The 16,339-nt window shown below is 43.2% G+C and overlaps 1 protein-coding gene across 1 annotated transcript; it reads right to left on the reverse strand.

Moving 5' to 3' along the window:
• Positions 1 to 1,366: 1,366 nt before the first annotated feature.
• Positions 1,367 to 15,799, reverse strand: LOC136523644 (uncharacterized). The gene is made up of 19 exons (XM_066517259.1): positions 15,785 to 15,799; positions 14,172 to 15,564; positions 12,468 to 12,553; positions 12,031 to 12,384; positions 11,863 to 11,946; positions 11,268 to 11,388; positions 10,238 to 10,424; positions 9,924 to 10,027; positions 9,614 to 9,820; positions 9,156 to 9,409; positions 8,862 to 9,077; positions 8,569 to 8,790; positions 8,427 to 8,480; positions 8,180 to 8,248; positions 7,946 to 8,083; positions 7,780 to 7,833; positions 7,032 to 7,091; positions 2,261 to 2,668; positions 1,367 to 2,153 (listed from the first exon to the last, which is right to left on the reverse strand). Exons 1-19 carry the CDS (start codon positions 15,797 to 15,799, stop codon positions 1,995 to 1,997), a joined length of 4,185 nt encoding a protein of 1,394 aa, XP_066373356.1. The 3' UTR covers positions 1,367 to 1,994.
• Positions 15,800 to 16,339: the final 540 nt, after the last annotated feature.

Genomic DNA, 16,339 nt, shown 5'->3' on the forward strand with positions numbered 1-16,339 from the left:
TAAGTGTGTCTCATTTGCATATACTTTGCGCTTAGTGACGTGGTGAGATGCATGAGAAAGCCCAGGGAAATTCCTTGTGAAAAGCTATCTCAAGCGCTAAAATTAGTTTGTTGACTTTGGGAAAAGATAGCACTTGTTTTGGGTATGTTGTGCAGTTTAACAAGAAATTCTTATTCACAATGCTAATTTTTCCAGGCAGGAGTTCTATGTTGGAATGGCCTGTCTAACAAGAAATTTGTGCTGTCCGAACTAAAAATTCCAGGGAGTGTGGAGCGCTTCCAGGGGAGTGTGGAGCGCTGGGGTGCTGCTGCTGTGTACGCGTTGCTTTGTTGGGCCTGCCGCTTGCATGCACGCGTGGAGACCAGCTTGCAACCGTTGACTCTGAGAGAGGGAGGCGTCGCTCCAAAGCCCGAGTGAAAAGGAAATTTTTGCCTCCCGTGGGGACCGCCTCCTGCTTATGCACGTGAGCCGCTCGTTTTCAGGAATGCGGAGAGGGAGGGAGCGCAGGATGCAGCTGCCAGTTTGGCTCGTTGTCGCATGACATTCGCTGGCTCGGTGCGTGGAACCTATGGCTCAGAGAGGAGGGGCGCGTTTGTGCGTTGCTTTTTGTGTCGTTCGCTGCTTATGTTTCGTCCGAGTGGAACGGGAGAGTCCGCCTAGGCCCGTGCGGGTCCGTTGTGCCTGGCGCGAGAGCGCTGTCCAATGCTCATTTATCGTGTGCGGGGAGACAGCTCATGGGTTCGGGTCCATACGCCGTTTGTTCCCATGCGCTCGACCTCCAATACCACTTGAAAAGGTTCTAAATGGTCAGAGGGGACGAATAACGTAATAAAAATTTCTATAAAACACTAGAGCAAAGTATCAAAACACTAGAGCAAAGTGTGAGACAATAAGATGACGATAAAACGATTTTGCTCTAGCTCTACTTTACCAAATGCATGCCACCTTCCAAGTGCTAGTTACTATGAACTCTATGTTAATATCACACAAACAATTAATAGGTTGCAACTATAACATATAATTTGGAACGAAGGGAGTAGTTTAAAAAGATCCAATTCTCCCATCCCATGACATATATGGGAATATGGGAGAGGCCTAACATCGCATCATGAAACAAGTAATAAATAAATGACATGCTGACACATGAGCCATTCACAAAACATAAGCAGACTTCTGAGGTTGAATATACATGTACATTATTAGTCTGAGGTTACAGCAAGTATTCACAAAACAAGCACGGTATTTTGTTAAAAAATACTGCTGTTGGGCGCTCAACATCGGCAATAAACAGCCTTCATGCTAACAACAGATGTGAATACAGTAAGAGCCACCGGTAGTCACAACCCATTTGGAGACAAGGCAGCTCTTGGTTCACTAAATTAACTAATAAATCAAAGATCTGGTTAACCACATAAGGCTACAAGATAATGCTTATGAAGTTAACTACATAGCAGGAGGCTAAACCTAAATGCCTGTACAAACATGAAATGCCTTACGACTCATCGAGGGTTCATTTCACAAGTCAGAATAGATGTAAGACACACAACAACAAAACATGCAGTTCTGTTAGTACATAGCTACAACTCCTAAACATGGTAATTCATGTGCGGATGGCCTATTGGAAGGCGCCAGTTAGCAATATTTGTCTATCCACTTTCTTTCGGCACACATAATTCAATCGATTTCCTTCCACATAATTAATGTGAAAAGACGCCATACTAGCAATAGGGCCTATTTCACAAAACCTGCCCTTAACTAAGTGAATGAATTCACGCATGTGGCCTCCACGATGACATGGGCTCAATGGGTCAAATCTTCAAAGAGCCCCATTTGCATCAAATTTCCAATTTCGGTGCAGCCATGCCTGCCCCTGTGGCTCCGTCATGATTAATGGCCGGCCCCGCTTGCTGTATTTGCTTTGTGCTTTTGTGCATCGAGCTTCCAAGAATATTCTCCAAACATCCCAAGAAGAAGCCACCAGGATGCTACTTCTGTCATCCACCAGGTCCTTCAACTACATGCTGACTACATTGCTTCCTTTTGGACATGGAACTACGGCGAGTGTAAACATATCTCTCTGGAGGGCTCTTGTTCTTCAACAAAGCTGGGTGAGAAGTAGCCATGACAAGCTCCTTTTGATATATTTCCCTACGCTGCAATGTAATGTAAAGCATCAGAATCGATGAGGATAAAATGGAATGCGAACACTTCATAAAATTGTGCAAATACAGATGCAAAATCAACCATAAAAATGTAAAACCTTTTTATCTATTGGCTTCTTTTCTACATCCCGTGACTCCAGTAAGGCAGTAGCTGGTGTTCCAGGAAGACTCTTGAATGCAAGTGATTCCCCATCATCCAACTTCCGTTTGTATGATACTGTTGATGTGGAACTGTCAGCGGTGTTCCTATCAGTGTCCCTGTTATGCAGAGAAAACCTGATGGTATGTTTTTTGGTAACTGTACTGTCCACTGTGACATCGTCCGATCTCACTGTGACATCATCGGACCTTTGAATTGTTCCACCATATGATTTGTTATTAACAGAAGTAGTCGCAGATTCTGAACTTGCTCCAGGTCCAGAAGCATAACAAGAAGTCCACGAAGAAGAGACAGCAGTTATCCTCCTTGCAGCAAGTATGTCATGTGCACATCCAACCAAATCTTTCTGGTAATCAAGATGAAAAATGTTAGTGTAGAAAACATCAAAATTGATGCAGTAAGATCAGTTGACCACAACAGAAATCCAAGTGTTACACATTTGGTTTCACAAGCTATAAGGTCTCTACTTTTCAGATTGATGGGAAGGTTGACAACTGAGATGTTCTAAACTACACATGTCAGCAATAATAACTGACATCAACACTAAAAAGCTGCAATCTTATGGTGCATATACTCATTTACTTGACCCCTACTGTACATTTGGCACGTTTCCTAAACTACACATGTCAGCAATAATAACTGACATCAACACTAAATAGCTGCAATCTTTTGGTGCATATACTCATTTACTTGACCCCTACTGTACATTTGGCACATTTACTAGCACACGGACATCAAAATCATCCTCTCATTGCAATCCAGTGCCTAAAATATTCTATTTTTACTTTTTATGCACATAACGTATTTCAAGAAAATCACAGTTAGAAGAGCATATATTTTTACTTTTCACTTGCCAGACCTCAAAACTACATGGGACAAAGATAGTGTTGTCGACTCCTATGTGGGTCGACAATACAGGCGCCGTCCTAGGCGCCCACCAAGCCCAGGCAACTAAGGGGCTGCGTTAGTTTAGGAAAGAGGCTTTCAGGGAGAGATTATAGGAGATGTGTTTTATTATTGTTAGGCAAGTGCACCTAAACTATAAAGGGCACCTCAGATCTATAATCAGGATTATCAAAGAAAGAATAAACCTCCTACAGGGGCATGGAGTTTCCTTCGATGGTGGCGCCAGAGGACTCTTACATCGCCACCGTCGAGACCCACGACCAGCCTCGTTACCCTCTGCGTTCATCTTCCCAATCCCAGCTACTACTCTACTCTCCCTTGCGCACACCTCCCCACCAGCGCCGTATCAATTTGGTATAAAAAAAACCAGCACTGGGACATCAATCACCATGCCCGGCCCTACGGATCCTGCGGAGATGACAGCGAAACAGGATCGCATCCTGGGGCAGCTTGCCGCCATCAACAACCGGATGGACTCCCACAACACGCGAATTGCGTGGACGAAGAAGTTCCAGTCAGGGGGCAATGAGGGGGGCCTCAATGAGAACTCTGGGCACCTGTGGCGGCCACGGTGGTGGCGGTGACGACGACCACGGCCGTGACTCCTTCCGCGACCATGACACCGGCTACGGCCGTGGCGACATCTAAGACCGCGCCATCTACTTCGACCATGGCGATCCTCGTGATCGCCGCTTCTGTCGCGACTACTTCCCCGGCCAAAGGCCGCTACGGCCGCAATGGCCACTAAGGGCGCGACAATGGTTTCAGCCGTGACGACTGCCATAGCCACGACGATCACTACGGTCGTCCGTGTTCCCCAAAGATCAACTTTCCCTACGGCGAGTCAGATCCCCTGACGTGGTTGAACGAGTGCAACAACTACTTCTGCGCCACCACACCTTGGAGAGAAGGTCTAGATGGCGTCTCTCCATCTGGACGGCAACTCCGTGAATTGTATTGCCAGATGTAGCGGAATTTTTGCCTCATCTCGTGGCCGCGCTTCGTCAACCTGCACTTTGGGCCTCCCATCCACTCCAACTCTCTCGGCGAACTCAAAGCCCTGCAGCGCTCCGGATAGGTGGACTACCAGCGCCATTTTCTCGCCCTGCTATCTCGTCGCGAGCTCACCACGCAGCACAAGATCAACCTATTCACAGGTGGTCTGGGAATGCGGCTAGCCTCCGATGTGGAGCTCTAACGGCCGGCCAACCTCCAAACGGCCATGAGCCTGTCCCGGGCCTATGAGCACATTTGGGGAGGATTCTCAAAGCAAAGTTGATTCAGTTTCAAGGTACCCATGTCTTCACCCTAGATCTCTCTAACTGGCTAGAATTAGGGGAGGATTCTCAAAGCAAAGTTGAAGACCACCTGAAGATGAACAACTTTCATTAATGGAGTTGATTGTTGGCGGTGCTTAATTCATTATCATACCACCAACATTTAAACAAAAATGAACCAATGTAAACACCTAAACTTAGAATTAGGGATTTTAACTCACTTTCCACGAGTTTTGGTACAAGTATGTTTTGTAGGACACAACTATGAATCACATGACAAAGTATGCAATCAGGGAAAGCACAATGCGCATCCAGGCCAAGGAAACATAGAGTGGCTCATCCAAACTCGACTCTGGACCGAAGGCACCACAAGGACACACTCCAGGTCCACCCAGGAGCACACCGACCAAAGGCGGTGGCCACCGGAGGCAGTCAAGGGGCGGCCGACCCACGGGGGCGCCTGACCCCCTGCTGGCTCCGCTCGTCCCCTCCTTTGTCTGGCGGTGGCATGCCTCCATGCTAAGGCGGTGTAGCTCGGTCCATGAGCCTGTCCAGGGCCTATGAGCACATTTGGGGAGGATTCTCAAAGCAAAGTTGATTCAGTTTCAAGGTACCCATGTCCTGTCCAACTCGAAGCGCTTCATCGGCTGCAGGGGCGACCGCGCCCAAGCCGACGCCTCACCGTACCAGCGTCTGGTTTGACCAAATACACAACCAATACATCCACTAAAGCACTGCAAATAGGCCTCCTGTCTCACAATTTACATCACATCACAACATATACCCATACTAATTAGCTACTTAGCTCAATGTTGGAATAAATTGTCTACTTAGCTCAGGGGTTATTCCTGTAACCATTGTATTGAAGTTCAATTTCAAAATATAGGATCCAATTTGTGCTTCAATGGTAACTGAGAATTGGAATTAAACTTTCAATTGCAGCACATAATAATAACAAAAAGAAAAGAACCACAAGATTAATCCCTTGTAATACTACTCCCTCCGTCCACAAAAGTATGCCATTCTAGACTTGAAGCTTTGTCCAAGAAAGAATGCAACTGTAGGGGTCCAGGCTAGCACAGAGAGGTGCTCAGGTTCCTGTGGGACATGAGCGTGGAGGGAGAAACTAAGAGAGACTCGGGGTTGGTGATGTAAGGGGTACATGCGTCTTTTACCTATCTGTCTAATTCCACCTTGGAAACCGAGAGTTGCAACCTTTTTTGGACCCGGAGAGTATATGCAAAACAAATCTAATGGTACTACTTTTTGTTTACAAAGTTACCTAATGGTATTAAGTGCAACCAAAACCATATATACTTTGGATCAGTTGCTGATCAAAGTTAGCCAAAAAAAACAGGACTTCTAAAAATGTGGAGTCCAGGGGTAGTTTATAACAAGAGAAAAAATCCTATTTGACACCAGAAAAAGTACAGCTATCTTATTTGGCACTCAAACTCAAATTCTTTCCTATCCGTCCTCATCTCAAGTTTTTCTTTCCTATTTGACACTTCCGTTAGTTCTGTGAGAAAACACCGTTAAATCTCCTAGTGGGGCAACGGGAAAAGATTGAAATATCCTTTGAGCAAAAGGAAGCCAGGAATCGGACGCTCGGTCATCTATTGCGACTCTCTATCCTCCCCCGAATGTCACTAGCACGGGCGGGCACCGCGTAGGCGGGCGTCACGGCCATGGGGGTGGCCCGCGCAGCCTCGGAGGCGGGCGCCGCGGCTACGGGGGCAACCGGCGCAGCCTCTGAGGGGCTCCAGAGGCCGGGCGCGGCCAGGGCCTACGCGCCCAGGTCCGGCACAGCCAGGGCTGCTGTGGCCAAGCCCGGCGCGGCCAAGGCTACTGTGAAGCTGCTGTTTGAACACACGAAGAAGAAGAGAAAAGTTAGCTAGTGGAGACGCGTGTGCAGGCTCACGTGTCGTCGTCAAGAAACAGAAAAGAAATGAAGAAGCTAGCTGTCTGCACATTCATGCATGATGCATGCGATACGTACGAGTAGCTAAACTAACAAATGTGCTCAGATAGTCCATACGGCAGCCATCGGCTACATGGCGTTGTAGATATATCGGTGCAGTACAATCTAAGGGTCTAAAAAGATTATGCCCGTTCCTTTATTTTACACAAGCAATCGAAAAAGGAAAACATAACAGTTGAAAATAAGTCCAACTAAGACAGGGGTAAAACGGCCTTTTCCTCTAGGACTTAACACCGTCATAACTCTAAACTAACAGAAGTGTCCAATAGGAAAGAAAAACTTGAGAACGAGACAGTTAGGAAAGATTGAGTTTGGGTGTCAAATAAGAAAGCTGTACTTTTTCTGATGTCAGATAGGAAATTCTCTCTTATAACAAATATATCCTCCTCTGTAGGATAGTAACATTAGTATGACAAAATAAATGGGAAAACACACTTCAAGGATGAGTACATTATCACCATTTGCTGTTATCACAAATATGAAAGAGAACTATTAAACATCCCGAGAAACCAAAGGTGCAGAAATAGACACAATTAACAGCTAACCTTCACTTTTTCTCTCTTAACAATCCTCTCACAAAGGAAGCGTAATAGTTCCAATTCAACCTGCCAAGAATGAGAAAAATAGAAGCATATAATCCAAGAGTTCCTTTCACCATCTTCAAGCTATAGGCCACTGATCAGCAGCAAGATATACTATAGCATCAAGCCATTTTTTGTAAACATTATCAAAGTCCAAATCAGAGAAACTTAAGTTCTGTGTTTCTTACTACTTGTCAGGTATGAGCATAGATGTTTTAGAATGCTCCTGATGCTTCTGTAAATCTATTCATGTCTACATATAAATATACTCAAAAGAAATGTTTAAAGGTCACACAAAGGTAAAAGCACAAACATGGAAGATTTGAAGTTGTGTTTATATGTGAAATTGTGATATCTACCATTTATTAGGACAACGACAGTCATATATATTCATCAAATACAGCCTGCTGGACACTGCTTAATACCTATAATGATTTTCACCGTGGCTGATGCTCGCCCCACAAATCATGACACTAATACTTAAATCTAACGAACCAAATAAGACTTGAGAGCCGAGAGCTGTTTTGACACAAAATGCACGTGAATTACAAACATCACAGCGAAGGTGATGAGACAAACACAAAGTACCATGAAAAGATTGGCAGTCTAAAATTAGTACTACCTTAGTAAAACAAAAAAAAGTAGAATCTATAATGATTTAAGCAGAATATTGATCCTTGCAGGAGATAAAGTATGTAAAAGGTGTGTTTACCCTCATTTGTTTCATGCTCTTGACTTCCTCAGGTCCATATTGTTGACGATAGGCCTGCACGAATTTCCATAGAAGGATGTAAAGGTAATTATGACATATAAGGATACAAATCTAGTTACAGGGTGAAGACATCAACCTCTCCTAAACAATTTAAAGTATCTCTTACCTTTCTCTGCTCAATACTGTGTCTACAACAGTATGCTTTATGTTGTAACATATTACCCAATCTTTTTGTATTCATGTAAAGACCAGCATCTCTAGCACATGAAGGATGGAAAGTAATTTGACAGTCTACTGTACTGCACTGCATGGTTGAAAGAGAGAAGGTTAGCAAGATCTGATTCGTTTGCCTACATTTCTAGATCAATAGGTATAAAGGATCTTTTTTTTAAAAACAAACCTTCAAGCATGCACCGACATAGCGGTGGCATATAGAGCATGCATCTTTATCCTTGTGATGAAGCCTCTCCTTAGGTTTGATTGAACAGCCAGAACAAAATAATAAGATAATTCAGTCATATTGTACTCAAGATGGCTTCTGGTGATATGCTCACATAACTATGCATTATAATGAAATAAATATGAAAGAAGATATATTTATTTGCCAATACAGAAATACTAAGAGCATAGCTAGAACAAGATAGTACCATTCCATCGACTGGATTATGTTGCCCTCTTCTGAATGTAGTCTCCAACAGCCACTAAGGAAAGTTGGGGTAATTTAAATGAATAAATGTGCATAAGCTAAGCAAAACAGCAATATGGAAACAGAAAACTAGAAATCACTACCTCAGCACAGAAAGCATGAACCCATTGACCCTTCACATTCTTTCTAAAAGCGCCAGATGTTCCATGGCATAAACCACACTGCACCAAACAAGCTTTCGCGCCATTTTGATCTGATAGCTCACCAGAGGCAACAAAATCTGAGGGCATCTCGTGGCAAAGTTCGCACTTCCATGGGCCTGTGGGATACTTCAGGCTCTGGTAGCAATCTAAGTGGACAGCAGCCTGCTGATCAAGCCAGTTAATAGTTGATAGTGCAATTTATTTGGGACAAAAAAACAGTAAATGCAAATCACCTTGCAGCTGGAGCAGACAAAAATACGATTCAATACAGTATCACATCGCATGCATATATCACAGGGAAGAGCACTTTTCTTAGAGAATTTTGCCAGATCAAAAATGCCAAAGTTAGTTTCCTCGACTTTGCTATTGGAAAATGATAAATCCTTTGCTTGTGGTGATGAAGATAATTGGCCAATTCTTGAGGATCCAGCATTGCTTCTTGGCATATTCTGGAAACAAACAAAAGCCAATAAAAAAACGATCATGCCTGACAAGAAACAACTGAACAAGCAAAGCACAGTGATAACCTCTCGTCTAGCAGATGCCACATTGTTTTCTGTCTCTTTCCTCACTGTTGCATTTCGTGAGGTTGGTACAACAGAAGGTGCAGTTGCAGCCAGGATAGCTAGAGCTTCCTTGTGTCTCCTCTCTGAGTTTCCACGCTTCTTAGCTTCCCTCAGATCACGAAGAAACTGATTCACAATGATATGATCCCATTTTCTTTTATTGAAAGAATCCAACTCGTAAGAAATATTCTGGACAACCTTGAGCATCAAATCTTCTGCAAGATATAAGACGGACTGAAATATCGATTCAGAAAGCTGAAGAAATATAAACACATCTAAGCAGTTCATTTTAGCACTGCGAAGACAAATTATTAAGATAATACCGCAGCAGCAGGGGAATTAATAAAGCGGACAACAACCAAAACCATATTGTATGGCTGCATAAGGAATATTAATGTACATGACAAAGAAAAACTTACCATATCTCTGCTTCATAGAAACAACACCATCAAGTAGCCTGGATTGTAAATAAACTATTTCCCCTTCTATTTCATCATCAGGTGAATGCTTGAGAGTATCTGATGATTTTGCTTTACAGACTTGATCCAGGGCAGCTTTGTCTGCTAATTGCCCAAGTTTTGTTGATGAACCACCAAGGTCATCATGAAGAGAGCAAGATAACTCTTCTACTCAAATTGGGAGAAAATAAAGTTGATTTTAAGATGTGAAAAAAGAAACTAGCAATGGATTCTCTGTTTAACTGACAGGAAGGAGGCAGCAGGAATTTACCATGATAGCCATTTTTCTGTATAGTTTGCTCCATGTTATTACTCCACAAACCTTGCAACCTCTTCTCAATGACAGGATGAATATAGCAGCAGTAACCATCCATGCTACATGGGAAAAAAAGCAGGATTAAGTTATTTATCCATTCAAATCAAACACTGCCTGTAATAATGTGCGAGAAGGACCCAGTGTAACAAAGTAACAAAAGCCTGTGTACACACATGCCTGTAATGGAGAGAGGAAGAGGGGAAAGGAAGGGGGGAGGGGGAGAGAGGAGAGAGGAGAGAAAGACACATCCGGATTGGGGGTAGGCATACTTGAGCAAATGCCGGCCAGAAATCTGATTTGCATCAGGATCATCATGAAAGCCATTTTGAACTAAATCACCCCTATTAGCACTGTCATTTTCTGGAAAATGATGATCAATCGATGAAATGGCTTCCTCCTGTCCTGATTGAAGTGTAGCAGTGGTTAAGTTCTTACTTTCACTCCTAAGAAGTGTACCTGTTCATAAAGACCAGAAGAATCAACAAGTCTATAAAATTAATGAAATTGAGGCTTCATTGCCCTGGAGTAGTTTAATCTTCAAAAAGGGATAATCAGATGCTTGACTCCCAAGTTCTAAAAGAAAAAAAGAAACAGAAAATGCAGGCTGCATGCCCAACACTAGCAAGAAATTTCTAAAGCAAGTAGATCAAAACAGTACATGACAGTTAGCACTGGCACACTAATAAACAATAGCATCATATCTAAGGGCATGTTGGTTTGTGCTCATCTTTTCAAAAACTGGCTTTTAAATGATGCCATTGCCTCTAGAAAACCTGCTTCTTGAAATGTATAATATATGTAATACCCCTCAGATTATCATCCCTTGGAACTTAGAATCAACATAAGTTCCTACAGACCAGCTTCTAGCTTCTAAATTTCTAATAAAAATGAAGTGTTGCTTCCCAAAAGGCAATTTCAAAAGCTAGCTGTTTGCTTCAGCTTTCTGTTTCTGAGGCAAAAGGCAGAAGCTGTCTGAAACAAACAGAGCCCAAGTATCACACATTAGACAGGCTGTACAAAGTAATGATTGGCAAATGTTAGCTTATTCAGTGATGACCTGTTGAATAAAAGAGAATAGAACTCCCATAAATATCGAGCATTGTAGCTACAAGAGAGATAAATATCATCCAGAATAAATTGGTAAAGCCAAATTTCATATCAGGAAGCATACTATGTACAACAAACTTTAAACCTCATCCAGACAAAATATAAAGTAAAGACAGAATGGCCACAGTGACACAGGCGCACAGCCATTGTAGTATTACAGATAATGGAGGACAAAACATTATTAGTTATTACCTTGTGCCAAAGAACCCTCTTTAAATGACTTCACTTGAACAGAAGGAGCACGCTCAGAGTTCTGCAGCCACTTGATCATTTTCAACTTCAGGCCAGGGGAGTAAGCAGTTGTCTCATCAGGCTGTAAAGGCGCGTTGTTTTTTCTCAAAAGTCAAAACATATCAAGGGCGATAGTAGCATCGCATTGTGAAACACAAGAATAACACCATAGAGTTATGCATACTTATGGTTAAACTTATACCTATGAGTATAGTTTCATCTTTACTACTTATATCTACAGTGAAGATTTTTGTTGGCTTGTAATGTTTGTTATAATACATAAAAATTTTCAAATACTATAACATACACATTTAAAATCTCTGTTTTTATATATTCTAAAAAAGACATAAGCAGCTAACACAAAGAATAAAAAGTTGACAAGTTGTGGAAAAAATAATAATTCTATAAGTGAAAGTTCAAAAGAGATGCATATACCACCAGCTTGTGCTAGGATAAATTGAGTGAGATGTATGTACCAATTATTACATGTTGGCACACAACTAGTAGAAACACTGAGCAACTTATGAGAACTACTGAAAAATCAACAGCAAATTACCTGAAGAGCAGCTTCCACTGATTCTGAACAAAGACCCAGCTCCGATTCTATGTCAGCAAGACTAACCTTTCCTTGGTCAACTAGCTGTGTCGTCAGTGCAAATATACAAAATGCAGTTAGGTACAAAACCTCCATACCCTAATCTGGCTATGTAAGATGAGCAAATACCTTTCTAAGAATTCCGGAAACATCTCCAGAATTGCTCATAATATTCCCATCTGCAGAGGGTTGATCAACAGCCATATCTGCACGAGTTTCTTGAGTGCTTCCAAGAGTGGATGGAACGGTAGCCAATTCAGTTGTCTGTGTTTTGTTTAGGCTACAAGAACTAGTAGTAATTGTGCTGTTCACAAATTTGTCCTTGTTGCTGCGCGTAAATCTCACTTGTTCATTACCAGTAAGAGGTTTTCCATCATGCGGCTCAACTTGAGCGGAGTCCAGTTCAGATACACTTTTGTCATTCTGTATGGAGCTGATGCTTTTGACAGCAGAATGCTTTGCACAAAATGCTCGCATCTCAACCTATTAACAGTTAAAAATAAGAAAAATTAATAATAAGCAATCAAATATAATGAACAGATTCAATAAGAAGAAAAAGAACTAACATTATCATGACCAAACTTCCCCCATATCTCAATCTGAAGCTTGAACTCTCTTGCACATATAGGATGGAAGGAAGTCCTGCATGCTCCTAAAAACCGCATGAACTTAGAAAATGAATGGATTATAAAATTAGAACTATTATTGTTCAGATACAATCTACAGAATACTCCCTATGCTCTATTTCATTTTATGTTTTTGGCATTGCACAGACACCAAAACATGACTTTGAACACTGATTTGTATACTTAATATCCATAAATACTAACAAGGAATTATACTTTTGTGAAAGCATTTTCAAAGAAAAATCTATTCATGCAATTATCATACTGTCAATATTTATGCTATTAACATATTAACCATAGAACTTTCAAAAGATGTTGATGTCACGGCTCTACGATCTCAAACAAAAAAGGACAAAATATTAGAGTTTGAATACATATTCATTAATGTGACGCTTCCATTAAATACTGGCAAAAATGGGGAAAAAAAATAGACATACTTGCTGTTTACAACTTTCAAGGTGTACCTTTCAAGCTTCTCAGAGTCAATTATGTAACTTCACATTGTGTATTCATCATAATACAATGCTCAACCCCCCCCCCCCCCCCCCCCCCCCCCCGAACAAACCAATAGTCAAAAGGCCGAAATACCGTAACTGAGTGTCACAGTGCATATACTTCTCCCAGGCAACTACCAGATCATCCCCAAAATAAATTACATCCTTATTTGTAGAAGGTTTACCTTAGAAAACACTAGATCTAGAAGACATGTAGAGCTCTATTTGTACAGAAACAATGAACAAGGAATCACAATTTATTTGCCAAGCCTTCATCAATAATAAATCAATTTGACTTGATAACAGAGATTTGCCACAGGACCTCAGAGAGGTAAAAAAATATTCACTATGCATGACCACCAGTTTGTGAAATTCAACAATATCCAACATGATAGCATAGACCTTAACTGGTTCTGTGCAACTAAGTAAATTCTTTTTCATTGGTCAATTTGCTTTTGTATGAGTTGTCAGTATTTTTTCCTAATGATTCATGTTCTTAAGGTCCCCAAAAGCCTAGAACTGCATACCGATTAGTTAATGAGAAACACTAAGTGGGTTGTCTATTCAAGTGTAACTATCCATGCAACATAACTCAAATAGTCGAATCCAGCTCTTTCACAAATATGGTTAAATCCAAATGTTGATGGCTTTGGCTTACAATGGCAACTTAACAGGAGAGGCATGTTGATAAGACATCAATCAAGAAATGCTGAGTGGCATGGCATACAGACACCAAAATAAGATTTAGATATTGACAAACGACACACTTAACTAGTTTAGGAACCCATATGTGAATTCAGGACATGGAAGACACTGTGGTAGTGTGGTACAAGTTCAAGGAGTGCTGGTGCATTTCACTTTTATAAGATTTCAAATAAGTGAAACTGGGGTATGACAAGAGAAAATAAAGAAAGAATAAGAGAACGAATTATTGCAGCTTAAGCCATATTAGGGGGGGGGGGGCATAGAAGTAGAGTCTTCATGTCCAGAACAAAAATTGGACATTGACTTGTAATGTCATAGGGCATTAGGGTGTGCCACAACATATCTTAAATTAAAGATTCAGGCATATAAGAACTTCAGTTCTCAGAGACAGGAGATGAATGTAGCTTAGTGTTAGAATCGGAGTGATTATGTTCAAAATACATACCATGGCTGCAGCGGACACATGCGCCATGCATGACCTTGCAAAGGCTGCACACCAATTTTGATTGATTCTCTTGGGTATCTACTATATTGGTGACAGGCTCCATTGATTCCATGTCCTTGACATAAAACTCTGGTCTCCAAAGACTACAAAATAAATGTACAAATTCTTGGTTTCCTCCATCTGTGGATGGACCAGGGTCCCTTTTGAAAGGTTTCAAAGCACCTTTCTCCTTCGGACAGAGCACACAGGGCATTGACACAGTCCTGCAGGCATCGCTCCGTGTCAACCTCCGTGGCATCCCGATATTCCAACTACACCAAACACAAAACCAGAAACGATCTGGCACAACATGCACACCATAACACTTCTGGTGCACAGATATCTCACAGTTCTTGCAATGAAGCATCCTGTTGGACATCATATCACTTTCTCCCAAACAACAAACATCGCAGATCGAACCAGCCTCACCTTCAGGGGATGGCAGCAGTACAAGCTGCTCTAGCCCAGCATCTGCACCTAAGAGCTTCCTCTTCTTGTTTGGGCGCTCTGAAGTGAGCACAAACCGTCCCCTTGCTCCTAAGAGCCAGCTCAGAGAAGGCCACAGATCCTCTCTGCGTCCCGGTAGAACAATGCTATTAGTCCTGCTTTGATCTAACACGATTTCAACCGGCTGCTCCTCTTGCTGCACAATCACTTCCTGCATGTCCTGATCACAATTCTCTGTATTACTCTCATCTTGGGTGACCAGCTCTACACTGGCTCCAATATCATCCAAGCTGTCCTGAATATCCTCTTTGCTCCTATCCAACTCCTCGTTATGCTTGCCCAAATTCGAGCTCAAATCCGGGCTTTCATCAGCTTCAAAAGCATGAGATAGATCTGAATTCTCCCCTAACTCCTTACTACTGCCAACAACTGGTATCACAAAATATGGATCAATCTGGCTAGGACAGAATTGATGCTTCGTCACTAATTCCTCGAAATCCTCCGCAGTGAACTCTCGGAAATAGGGCTCCAACTGCTCCCAAAAGGCCTTGCACCCAGCATGCACTCTCGGGTGCTGCTCCAGGGGAGGTGCTGGCTCCGGCTGCTGCTGCTGGGGCTGGTTCTTCTTATGATTCTTCCGCACGTCGCCCACCGCCGCCCATCTGACAACTCGGGATGGCAGCCAGGGGTCCCGTCCAGCAGCCTCCTCCCCGTCAAACGGCGACCGCACACACAGTGCCTTCCTGGCCTGCTCGCACGGGGTGACGCCGGCCGCCGCCGGCGGCGTGCCCCCGGCGGGCGGTGGCGCATCTTCGCCGGACTTCCGGGGGGATGACGAGGGCGACGCGTCGGCGGCCGCGGCGAGCGGAGGTCTCCGGCGAGGCGCCACGGCGGAAAACCTCCAGTGCTAGGGTTTCTCTCAGGTACGATTTTTTCGGGGGAGCTCAGATCCGGGAGCGAGAGAAATAGGACTGAGGAGAGAGATGCTTCTGTAAAAATCAAAGCGCCCGTTCGTTTGTCGCTTCCCCTCGTAGTGGGCTGGGCCTGGGAGTCGTGCTCCCACCTCGAGAAAGGCGCCTTCCGAGACGCTGCTACGCGCACCCTAGCAAGCTCACGTAGTCACTGACTATCCGGGCCCACATGGTCGTGAGGTGGTACGCGTGGCCGTAGCACTTTCCTCGGCAGGGGATATACCTGGTCCGCTGCTGTTTTTCCTTGCGCCGGGTCACGGGTAAAGATGGCAACGGACCCGTCGGTATCGTCGGGAACGTCCTCTTGCCCGTTACTAAGAATTCATCTTGTCCTTCCGTCCCGTCCCTATTAACTGTCTTGATATAGATTTATGTTCATCTCCATATTCATCGTGGTATCGGTCGGATAATAGATACTTGACGAGTACTACATACCCGATAAACAAGGACATTTAAGGTCACAGCTTTATAATGGGAGACGTTTCTTCTTCACCCGGATATAAGTGTCGGAGTCTCAGAGATATCGAGGAGAAGGAGCGAGGTTCCGAGGAGGACGAGCAAAGGTGGCAGAGAGACCAAACTGAGGAAGCGAGGGGCACGAGCGCTCGTGAGGTAGGCGTGCTTATGCTGCTGGCGAAGATGGTGAGGAAAAATTGAACTAGGGTTTATAGAACACATAAACTATATATATGATTGTTCAGATTTTGGCTA

This window comes from Miscanthus floridulus, chromosome 18, assembly GCF_019320115.1.
Source record: "Miscanthus floridulus cultivar M001 chromosome 18, ASM1932011v1, whole genome shotgun sequence".
NCBI lineage: Eukaryota > Viridiplantae > Streptophyta > Magnoliopsida > Poales > Poaceae > Miscanthus > Miscanthus floridulus.